This window comes from Eretmochelys imbricata, chromosome 7 (genome assembly GCF_965152235.1).
Source record: "Eretmochelys imbricata isolate rEreImb1 chromosome 7, rEreImb1.hap1, whole genome shotgun sequence".
Lineage (NCBI taxonomy): Eukaryota > Metazoa > Chordata > Testudines > Cheloniidae > Eretmochelys > Eretmochelys imbricata.
This window is the reverse complement of record NC_135578.1, coordinates 105,919,429-105,931,927: the sequence shown is the minus strand read 5'-3', so window position 1 is coordinate 105,931,927 and position 12,499 is coordinate 105,919,429. Positions and strand designations below refer to the sequence as shown.

Below are 12,499 nucleotides of genomic sequence, written 5' to 3'. Positions count from 1 at the left end.
TGTAGCTGAATACAGAATGAAACCAGCTAGGATCCTAATTGGTTTAATTGAGCATCTGACTCTTACTAGTAAATTCATAACTTTGCTAGACATTAAAAATCATGGCCTTAATAAAGACACTGAATTTATGGCTTTTACAACAATCTATACCTCACTAACTTCCATTTTTGTCCTATGACTACAGTGATGTTAATGGGCCACTTCACCTTGAATGTCCCCTTAGAATATGTGCTAACTACTTATGCTAAACTAACTGTTTGACCTTGTATTTAACTGTGATGCTCTGAGTACCTTTCACATAGCAGAAGAAGAGCTCTGTGTAGCTCAAAAGCTTGTTTCTCCCACCAACAGAAGTTGGTCCAGTGAAAAATATTATTTCACCCATATTGTCTCACTATTATTAATGGATTCTCTAATAGTCCCTCTCTTGTAAGAAGAGTTATGAGAGCTTGTGGGATCTTTTCTTCATGATTTTCTTTGCAATAAAGTATTCTTCATGAGTATTAATCTTCTATCCAGATCTGAAAATCATTGCTTGATCATCTTTGCTCAGACCAGTCTGTCAGAAGCTGGCATAAATGCTGTTTTTAAAAGTGTGTTTTTTATAGGAGATTTTAATTTCCCCCCCAAATAGTAAATAGGGGTCATGATATGTGGCAGCCTTGTGGTATGTCAGACACAACTGGCCCCAGAGCTCAATACGTCACATTCGCCAATTACAAGTATATTCTATTTCTGATGCTTGTTTAACTCCCGTTAGCATTAATAGAAGGCTGTGGAATGACAGAAATGTAGGGCTGGAAGGAACCTCAAGAGATCAATTCCCTCCATGCTGAGGCGTGACAAAGGTATACCTAGACCATCTTTGATAGGTGTGTGTCTAACCAGTTCTTAAAAACGTCCAATGACTGATTCCACAACCTCTCGGTAACCTATTCCAATACTTAACTATCTTTTTTCCTAATGTCTAACATAAATCTCCCTTGCTGTAGATTAAGCTGATTACTACTTGTCCGGCTTTCAGTGGACATGGAGAACAACTGATCACCATCATGTTTATAAAAGCCATTGACATATTTGAAGACTTCTCAGGTCACCCCCCTCCCCCCCCCCCCCCCAGTTGTCTTTTTTTCTCAAGACTAAAGGCCATTTTTTAACCTTTCCTCATAGGTCAGGTTTTCTAAATCTTTTATCATTTTTATGTCTCTCCTTTGGACTTTATCCACATCCTTCTTGAAATGTGGTGCCCAAAACTGGACACAGTACTCCAGCTAAAGCCTCACCAGTGCTGAGTAGAGCAGAAAAATTACTTTCCACATCTTATGTAAAACACTCCTGTTAACACACCCCAGAATATTAGCTTTTTTTTCCTTCTCCTTTTTTGCAGCTTTGTCACATTGTTAGCTTATATTCAATTTGTGGTCCGAGCTGGTGTTAAAGAAAAACTTGTACCTGTTTCCTATGACGTCAGTTTTGAGTCATTAGGTAGGAGTAAGAGTTTAAATGGGTTCATCTAACATGTTGGATAGCTGAGACAGCATGTTCAGGGAGTCAAAGGCTCAGGGGATTTGTATTGCAATACTTTCAATTTCTAGGTCACTTATTTTCATCCATCTCAGCTAGATTGGTGATGATTCAAAGTTTTGCTGTCTGATGTCTCTTTGGCAGCCTATATGAAGTTAATTGTTACTATTACTCCAGTTGTTAATAAGCAGGTGTCCAGATCACAACTAGCTGCCCTTTTGGTAGCTTCGGTAGAGCTGCTAAAGGTTGAATAGGCATCAGTCCCTTAAAACTGTCCTCTAAAGGTGGTCTCTCCAGAACATTATGGGGGAACTGTGCTACTGCCACCTCCTTTGTACCAGTTCTGTAGATAAATTACTCTAATTTTTTATGCCGTCAATCTGGCACCTTCATAACAGGAAAATAATTTGATTATAATTGAGTTTCTATAGGTACTATATATATTTATATTTATTCACTGTTTGCTTTAGACAGGAAAATCACTGTATACCAATTAGGGCTTTTCACAGGATCGTACACTGAGATTAGAAAAGACTGCTTGGGCCATCTTTTGATTCCTCTGAATTTTACAGAAAAGTTCACCACATCATTTTCGCTAATGTCTTGCCTTGATTTACAGGGCTTCACTATGTATCCAGATGGTTATGGAATAGGCTTGTTCTTCATGCAGACTCTTTATCATGACTCACCTGGACAAGAATTCTAACAGTAGTAAAACCTCAGCCAAGGTTCTGGTTAGAATTGTTTTATTATATTTTGTATTTACATCATCTTTGGTTTCATTATTCCTGATGCTACACACAGCATATTTCTTTTTACAGAGAAAAACTAAGCTCATCTCCTTGAATGCTGAAAAATTAAAAAGGCACACCATCTGCCCAGAAAAAGAATTACTGTAATTATTACCTCCGTTGGGTACATTAAATGTACAAATTGTTTACTCAGTGTAATCTTTGTTTCTCTGTTCATTCACAGATGTTGGGATTGGCACAGGGATGTTTTGACCACACAATTCCATATGTAAAGGAGAGAGTCCAGTTTGGGAAAAGCATATTTGATTTTCAGGTATTCATCAGTGTATATATTAAAAGCTGTCTACTTAAAAGAGTCGTAAACATAATAGAAAATGTCAGGAATGAGTCATTTGATTGAATAACTATAGTGCTGTTGTGTTATTTAATGTCTCCCCTTCTCAATGTCTGTAAATGGCAAATTGAAAAGAAATTCAGATAAACCTGAATTTGGCATATATGATCTGCAGATCTAATGGTGTTTGTGCATCTGTTTGTGCATCTATTTCATACATTAATTAAAACCTGACAGGACACTGGACTAGATGGACCATTGGTCTGACCCAGTGTGGTCATTCTTATGTTCTTAAGTGCATAGTTCAAGTACTCATTCGGCGGGGGCATGATTCACTGCTATTCCCGAATTGGAAGTACATTAGAAGACGTCATCTTCTTAAGGTGGGGAATGGAGTTGGAGTCACTATTACTGAATGGTTCAGCCATATGCACCTCCTGGACCAGATCCTTTGCTCTACGTAGGAGTAAATCAAGAATTGCCTCCCCTTGTGGGTTCCAGGACTAGCTGCTCCAACAAGCAGTCATTAATGGTACCTAGAAATTTTATGTTTGCATCCTGTCCTGAGGCAATAAGTACCCAGTCAATAGGGCAATAGTTGAAATCTCCTATTGTTGTTGGGTTTTCTATTTTTGTAACCCCTCTAATCTCCCTGAGCATTTCACAATCACCATCACTATTTGGATCAGATGGTCAGTAGTGTATTCTTACTGCTATACTCTTACTATTCAAGCATGGAATTTTTATCCATACAGATTCTGTAGTACAGTTTGATTATATTTGACTTTATGCTTTCTTGTATATATAGTGCCACTTTCCCGCCAGCGTAACCTACTCTTATTCCTCTTTAGTTTGTATCCTGATATTACTGTGTCACAATGATTATCGTTGGTACACCAAGTTTCTGTGATGCTTATTGTATCAAATCCTCATTTAATACTATGCACTCAAGTTCATTCATCTTAATATTTAGACTTCAATTTACCAAGTTGTAACAAATTTTACAACCTAATGTGCCCATTGGGTCCCTGTGTTGCTGTGCGGAAGATTGGCTGGGGGTGGGGAGGGGAGGAAGCGAATGTTCAGATCAATCAGGCAGCGAGGGAAATATTCATTCCTTGCTCCCAGAAGTCTGTTAGTGTGATACCCACAGCAGGGCCCCAAAATCCAGTTCTGCTCCAATTGTGAGGAGGGAAGTTTTGATCAGGATGCAGAATGGGGAAAAAAGCTTATCAGCCCAGTCTTGAATACTCAGAAGACAACAGCCTTATAGTGCAACCTTCTGTCTAACCAATCAGCCAAGGAGCTCTCCCTCCTCAATTACATGAAGCTGAGTATCCAGGAGGAAGGGAAGAAAAAAGACAGGTGCAATTTTTCAGGTGGCTCAGATTTTCTTTCTCCTGCTGGCCCAGATGAAGTCTTACCACCTCTGAAAGTGCAGAAGGGAGGGGGGGAAAACATTTTATTAATCCACGATCATATTTTATTTCAGAATGCAGGTTTAAATCTTTGAAAAGCAATACACATTTTGCTGCATATTGAAGTTAGGCAGCTGGATAATACTTTAAAGAATATTAGATGTGTTGTAAGTTCTGTCTAATATCAGGCCTGCTTATTACAGGGAATGCAACATCAGATAGCTCAAGTGGCCACCCAGCTGGAAGCTGCACGGTTGCTGACCTATAATGCAGCCAGACTCGTAGAAGCAGGAAGGCCATTCAGAAAAGAAGCAAGCATGGCCAAGTATTATGCTGCCGAGGTAACCAATATTTGCCTTATTTGGTACTCTTAGTTCACTTGCTTTTTGTTTTAAAGCCTTATTTTTGCTAAATATGTTTCTTGTTTTCTTTGTAAATTGAGCATAGTTTTCTCTTATTTCCAACATACAGTTTTCAGACAGGATGAAAGTAGGACAACTGAGGGATAAACAGAATAACCCTCTTAAATAGAGGACAAAAAACCCTCAAACAGCAGAATTAAAGAAAGGAAGTGTAGTATTATTTATGCACTCAATAAAACCTCAAATACTAGCATTCACCCTCAAGGAGATGCTCTGAAAGATTCCATCACCTCAGAATTCACTGCTATGGTAAGATAGGGGGGAATTAATCTGTGGTCAAGAACGCCTCTCCCAGTCATAATGATAATTCTGGATATAAAATCCAGAAATGTCTATGGGCATAGAATCACTTCCTTTTCACTTGCAATGGTAGCCAAAACAGCAATTAAAGTTTCTTTCTTGGTAGGGAAGGGACTATTGCCAATAACTATTCTGACTTCTTCATGTCATCAGGTGGGTGAAGTGGGAATGAACCTTAAAGTGGTGCACAAACAACATTCTTATAAAGTTTGCATAGAATAGGTGACTCAAATCTCCATTCTTTCCCTTTCCCTCCAATTGCTGCTTTAATTATTGCTTTGCTTTTCTGAAATTAGGTGGAACAAATGACATTGACTGACTTCTTGGCAAAGATGTATCCTGGGATGGTAATTGTGAATCTAATTTTCCTTAGGTTGCAACACTGACGACTAGTAAATGTGTTGAATGGATGGGTGGAGTTGGATTCACAAAAGATTATCCAATTGAAAAATACTATCGAGACTGCAAAATTGGTAAGCAGCAATTACTTACGAATATATAATATAGACGTGGGTTTGGTATTGTTTCAAGGTTAACATAAGAACGGCCTTACTTGGTCAGACCAAAGGTCCATCCAGCCCAGTATCCTGTCTACTGACAGTGGCCAATGCCAGGTGCCCCAGAGGGAGTGAACCTAACAGGTAATGATCAAGTGATCTCTCTCCTGCCATCCATCTCCACCCTCTGACAAACAGAGTTCTAGGGACACCATTCCTTACTGATCCTGGCTAATAGCCATTAATAGACTTTACCTCCATGAATTTATCAGTTCTCTTTTAAACCCTGTTATAGTCGTAGCCTTCACAACCTCCTCAGGCAAGGAGTTCCACAGGGTGACTGTGCGCTGAGTGAAGAAGAACTTCCTTTTATTTGTTTTAAACCTGCTACCCATTAATTTCATTTGGTGGCCCCTAGTTCTTATATTATGGGAACAAGTAAATAACTTTTCCTTATTTACTTTCTCCACACCACTCCTGATTTTATATACCTCTATCGTATCCTCCCTTGTGTTTCAATTACCTAGATACCAATTTGTCAGAGATATTTTCCTTTCAACAAATAAACACTGAGATATGACACTGATAAGGGTCATAAATATCTAGATATATGAGTCAGTCTGTCTATCATATTTAATTCAGAGTTAAAAAAATAGTGCGTGTGTGTGTGTATTGCTTTAGTGTGAATGTTACTGTTCAATCCAAATTTCAGTTCAAATTACTATCAAAGGTACTTAAAAATTAAATTGAAACCACAAGAGGGAGGAGAGAGTTTGGGTTAAAAAGTGTCAAAGTGACTTAGGAGTACAAGTCTCACTTTCAAAAGTTACTTGGCTATTTACGCTTCTAAGTCCTGTACTAAGTCACTTTGATAGTTTTGATAGTTTTAGTCTGACTTCTGGCTTTAATGGCTGATGTCAGCTGTAAATACTTTAAAATTTGACTTGAAATGTGGGAATTGCTGTTCATGGAAATTTCTTACCCCCCAAAATAAGTCAACTATTGATATTATATACCAACAAGAAAGTTTGCTTCACTATAGTCAACAGTAAAATACTGTAATATTTTATGTGAATATCAGCTCTGCTTCTGGTTGTTAATATGAATCTTTGCTTTATTGTCTTAGAGCTTTAATTGGATCTTTAGAACAAGGATTTAAATTACTGTTAATATGCTTAGTTTAGTTTTATTTCCTTTGGTTTGTTTCAGGTACAATATATGAAGGAACTTCAAATGTCCAGCTGAATACAATTGCAAAATGCATAGCTCAAGAATACTGAAAATGGCAAGGACGTTGTGACTGTTCACACTGAAATTTAGAATCAGCATGCTTCATTGGTGAAATCAAGGGTTACATATTTATTCCAAATGGTGTGTTTGTTTAAAAAAAAAAAAAACCCTAATCGTGGAATTTTATCCCTAAAACACTTCTAAAACAGTGCAATGATTTAAGTGATTGGGTTGTTTCAGACTGTACAGATCGACAAAAGTAAACAAAGAAACAGGAGATAAATCCTCAACCTGCTCTACTGGCACAAAAGGGCACAAAGACACCTGAAGGGGCAGCTGATTTCCCCCAGGGCAGAGGTATCATTGGCTGGTGTAAAGCCAGCTATATGCCATCTGGTGTGGTGAGAATGGGTAGACTTGGATAGTTCAGCCATCCTTGCTACCTTTCTCCGGTGAGCGATTCCTTTGGGGCCGCTACAGTTGAGGTTACTTAGAGCAGTCTTAGCCTATTCTAAATTATATCTGGCAGCTTGGCCCTTGGCAGTTCCTGGATTGGGGATCTTGAAAGGTGCATTGGTCAAACTGGACAGTCTCTGCGTAAAAAAATAAATGGACACAAATCAGATCTCAAGAATGATAACATTCAAAAACCAGTTGGAGAACACTTGAATCTCTTTGGTCACTCGATTACAGACCTAAAAGTGGCAATTCTTCAACAAAAAAACATCAAAAACAGACTCCAACGAGAGACTGCTGAATTGGAATTAATTTGCAAACTGGATACAATTAACTTAGGCTTGAATAGAGACTGGGAGTGGATGGGTCATTACACAAAGTAAAACTATTTCCCCATGTTTATTACCTTCCCCCACCCCCCAGACTTAACATTCTTGATATTTATGAGGTAAAACAAGCAGACTCGTGCATGATCAGAAAGAAGCAAAAAGCATAGTGCCACTTTTATAAAAGTTATTTGTAGGTCACTATTGTGACTTGCCCAAGGCCACCAAGGGAATCAGTGTAGGGATTAGAATTTGGGGCTTCATTATTGCAACGCTTGTGCTTCAACCCTGCACCATTCCTCCCTTGGTTGAAGCTTCAGTTTTAATGTGACTGCTTTAGTAGAGTGACTCTTCCAACAAATGCTTAGATTAGGGTGACAGTTGTCCCTTTGCTGAAGAGAACAAGTTTCAAGATTAATTTGATCAATGCCTTGGTGACTTTCAAGAGAAAAAATTTCAAATTGTTTGCAGACATACTTCCAGCTAAACTAAAAGAAGCTGAGGGTACAGTTCAACTAGAATTGATTATTTTAGGGCTTGTCTTCATAGCAACAGTTAGCTCAAGTACCCCACTCCAGCTAGCCTAGCTTGAGTGAGAGCAGCCACACTGTGAAACACTTGAGCTACACAGATTGATTGGCTTAGCAACTGATGAGTTGTGCTAACATGGTGAACTATAGCCTATAGCTGCATCCCCACTTTATTACTAGCTTGAGCATCAGCAGTGTTTGAGCTTCAACCTGCACTCCCTGATGGGCCAGCTAGTTGAAGTTTAAAGCACCACTGAACTTAAGCTAGAGATTTGTATGTTGACAGGAGTACCTGAAGCTAACACTGCGGTGAAGGCAAGCCCCTAAGTGCCTTGATCCAAATTTTGTGAGGAAAAATATTGAATTTCTATTAAGACCTGCTGTGGGACAGATATCAAGGGTTGTGTAAGAGGGCTACTCTTTGTATGACCTCCCTGGAAGTATGTCATATTGGTAAAGATCCGCTTAAAGTGATTTGGAAAAATCAGAATATTGCAATGTGCCTAACAGCCTCAAATCTGCATTCTGTTATCCATGTGGTCATCTTGAAAATTCAGCTAGCCATCAGATAGTTGATTTTAGAGAATTAGTGCCAGTCTTTCCATTAACACTGAGACACAGAACATGTTTGTCTACAGTGCTGTGTGCAGTTATATAAGTAAGTACAGAGCACTTTCCAAGAGAAACACTACATAAATGTGTATTTATCTATAAAGACCTAAACAAATTTGTGTGCAAATTAATTGCAGTTATTGAGTTTCTGGCAAGATGCCATTAAAGCCTTTGCTGCGGCAAAAAATTACATACCACTGTCCTAAACACTAGTCTCCCAAGAAACGGACAGTGTCATTTTGAGCCAAATTATTTAATCTCCTTGAGTTAGATTCCATTGCTGCACCAGTGCAGACTCTGGTTTGGCAACTGAGTGGGTTGTGCCTTCTTGCCTGAGTCTTCAGGGAACTGAGTTGGCCCCCGGTGCAGGGTTAGGGCAACCCATCAGGACTTCCCTAAGTTGCACCTCTGCTGTTAGCACTGCAAAATAACCTGGGCATAGGATTGGCCCTCCTGTCTCCCGCAACAGGGATCTTTTGATGGGTTGCAGCGCTGCCTTTGTACCTCTTCAAGAAAGTCTGCCATGCTGAGGATGGGACTTACAGCTGCTTTTTAGCTTTGTTATGTTGTTGTAAAGTGGCTTCAGTGCTCCTATGAATTCCCCCTTGTGTCTTCAGTCAACCCAGCTGAACAACTGCACTGAAATCACATCTTCAGTAACAGGAATGTCACACCTGTGCTTTCCTAGATTAAAAACAAATATTGGGGTTGTTCTTAAAAAGTGCCTGTATTTTTTTAAATATAATACCTATATTTTGTATCTGTTGTAGAGTCTCTAACAATCTCATTTTTAATAAGGCATCGGAACTATGAATTTTGTAATTTATTGAGACTGAGCAGAAAAATTTTGGTCAGATTTTTGTGCACTAATTACTCATTCTTGTTAAAGCTCTGAGGCAGATATCAAGTTTAGGGCATGGTTTCTGCATGGAAAAATATTAAAATATGCTATTTTATGTGATGTGTTCTGTGCTCTTGTTCTCAATCATATTTTTCTTCAAATGTCAAGACTCTGTACTGCTTCTGCAAAATGACCTCTTGAACTTCACAAAAAGGAACAAAAATAAATATTTGATCCACTGTCTTAAAGGAATCTGGTGTGAAATACAAAGTAATTAATTTTGAAAAGAAACTTGCTCTTGAAAATAGATGGAATCTTTAACTTGACCAAATAATTACTGAACAATTTACAAGTATTTGTAGAGTTTGATCACCAAATAGAGAGAGGAACTGGCATTCAGCTATATGATTTGGATGTGTTTGAAATACCTAGATAGCTTTTAATTCTGTCCAAGAGGTGCAGCAAGATAGTATTGGAATGAAATTAAGAAAAGGAAAAATTGGTTTGATATGATGGAAATTTTCACCAGTAAGTTCTATTAGATTGTGGAATAATCTCCTAGTTAAAGTAGAAGCCCCATTATTTGAATAATATTACATTTAAATGAATAAAGGGCTTGAGAATATACTGTAGTAATCAACTGTGCATTGAGAAAGTGTGGATTTGATATCCTCAGTTGGAAGATACAATAGAAGTGCAAAGCTGAAATTTAATTTTCTGATGTATGTATTTTCTAGAAAATTGTTCGTACAGAAGAGCTCATTGTTCAGTGGTAGGATATTGACTGTTATAGTTTTTATAGTTACAATGTAAAATGCACATGAAATTTCCATATTACAGTCCTTTGGTAAAAGTCTTGTTTCAACTGACATCAAAGCTATTAAACCTGTCACCTCATGATAATGTTCCAGATATGGAATATCTGGTTTTACAGCAGCTAACTATGGCTTTTTGACTTTATCTGTTAAAATGTTTCTTCAGTTTGTACGTATTTACTCAAATCCAGGGCATATTTGCAATATTAATCTGGTATTCTTTTCACGAAAAAAGTTGAATTTAACAACCAGCACAAATACCTAAAAGTTCTCCACTTTGATCCCTTTTCTTCAGTTGTCAGATATGAATAACTGAAGTAGATGCACATCAAGTGTCAGTAAGAGTAAGAATTGAAGGGGACAAGTGTGTATTTTTTTAAGATGCTTATGAGAAGTCTCAAGTGTTCTATAACTTAAGTATTATGTAACATTTCCCCCATCTATCAGGTTAAGTACAGTAGCTGCAGAGCATTTTACAGAGATGGAGTTAGGCAGTTCCCTCGTAGGACTAATTCCTTGTATTGGATTTAGTAAGGTGATGTGGCATGGCAGAGGTCCATGACTATATTGAGTTTGTCTAAGATTTCATGAAATATTAATATTGTGTGACTAGTTTGCAAGTTGTCTGCATGCCGGGGTGAGGGATTTACAAAAGGTAAGTGACTAACCACAGACCTTGTTTCCAATACTGTAAAGCCTATTCATGAACTATCCAGATTATATTGAGATAAACATAGTGCTAACTCTAATAGTTGGTTCAAACATTATATACAAATTTATGAATGTTTAGTTTTTCACAAGTTTATGCCTTAATCTTATTTAAATAACTAAGTCCTGTTTACTTTTGTTGCAGAGAGGAACAAAGCATTCAAAGTGAAGTGGCAAGTTAGAAAGGGTGGTTTGTGAGTTACAGATTAGATTTACAACGGTGGCTTTATTTAGACCATGATTTTTAGCAAAGTTCCCAGGTTCATTTTTTGAATGTGTTGTGAAGGTTTCCTTTGAGGACGAGGCCTCAGAGATCGTATATGGAGTGATTGTTTTGTGAAAAGTGTTCACCCAGGGATAATATGGTGTTTTTGTCTTATTCTTCTGTATAAGTTTATATGAGAGTGTAGCGATTGTCCGGTTTCACCTACATATTTGTTATTGGGGCATTTATTGCACTAGATGATGTACACCACATGTTGGGATATTCATGTGTAGGCTCCATGTGCCTCCAGGGGCCTGAACTTCTGCCTCATTACAGAACCTGATATATTAATGTGGAGAACTAGGAGAATTCTGTCACTGAACCACCCACAATTATCATCTCACTATCGACAGTCATAAGAAAAAAGAATGATCTGAATGGCCACCGCACAGTGGACGAAACCACGCACTTGATCATTACATTGATTGCTTTTCGAAAAAAAAGCAAAACAAACATCACAATCTCTCTACTGCGAGAGGACAGCTATATAGTCGCTGTAATCCAACCACCAGATAGTGATCAAACCAGCATACAAAGGGAGTGCCATCATTGTTCTCAACCATGACGACTATGTCAATGAGACCAATTGACTACTCTCTGACACCACCTTTTATAAAGAACTCAAAGATGATCCCACACCACAATACACTCAGGAATTTAAGAATATCAAATCCTTCCCCAAACAATTCCAAGAGAAACTGTACAACCTTATCTCCCATGAACCCACCCCAGGGACACTTTTGTATGCTTCCCAAGATAAACAAGGGAAACCAGTCAGACATATATCTGGCCATGGCATTCTTACTGAAGAAATATCTGGACACAGAAATCATCCTAAAACCACTCACAGCACAAGGGGCCAGCTTCTTCCAGGACAAAGTCGACTTCCTCCAGAAACTCCACAACATTAACAGCCTCCCTCAGAACACCATGTTTGCCACAATGGATGTCTCCTCCCTATACACCAGCATCCCTCAGGATGGCTCCCCAATATGCAAGCCTCTTGATGGGCCACCTTGAGGAAGAATTTCTGGACAAATGCACTTCAAAACCCCTGATGATATACCTGAGATACATCAATGATATTTTCATCCTTTGGACAGACTACCTAAACTCCCTCAGATCTCCACCAAAACTTCAACAACCACTACCCATCCATTAAACTTTCTCTAGAACACTCCCAAACCAGCATCAACTTCCTGGGACATCATGATCAGCTTCAACAATGAAAACCCATAGTCAACTATATACAAGAACCCTCGATCACCACAGTTACCCTCCAAGATCCAGTAATCACTCCAAACACACTAACTACAACCAGGCCCTCAAATACCATAGAATATGCTCTGAGGAGAGTGTCAGGGATACACACCTTAACATACTTAAAACAAAGACACTCCAGCACAGAAGTAGATCACATGAAAAGGGCCACCCAAATACCCTGAGGGAACCTGTTTCAATACCACACC

The 12,499-nt window shown here is 38.5% G+C and overlaps 1 protein-coding gene across 3 annotated transcripts in view; it reads left to right on the top strand.

Annotated features, from left to right (window-relative positions):
• The window catches only part of ACADSB (acyl-CoA dehydrogenase short/branched chain), a 30,865-nt gene extending 21,371 nt beyond the window's left edge, over nt 1-9,494 (top strand). For 2 of the 3 annotated variants that reach the window (XM_077822974.1, XM_077822975.1), the window contains 4 exons: nt 2,500-2,589; nt 4,232-4,369; nt 5,124-5,223; nt 6,457-9,494. In XM_077822974.1, the coding sequence (XP_077679100.1) occupies nt 2,500-2,589; nt 4,232-4,369; nt 5,124-5,223; nt 6,457-6,527 (399 nt within the window). In that variant the 3' untranslated portion in view covers nt 6,528-9,494. Of the gene's footprint in view, nt 1-2,499; nt 2,590-4,231; nt 4,370-4,499; nt 4,700-5,123; nt 5,224-6,456 lie in introns of those variants that run through there. The other variant, XR_013346721.1, reaches the window with a different exon arrangement.
• The last annotated feature ends 3,005 nt before the right edge of the window (nt 9,495-12,499 follow it).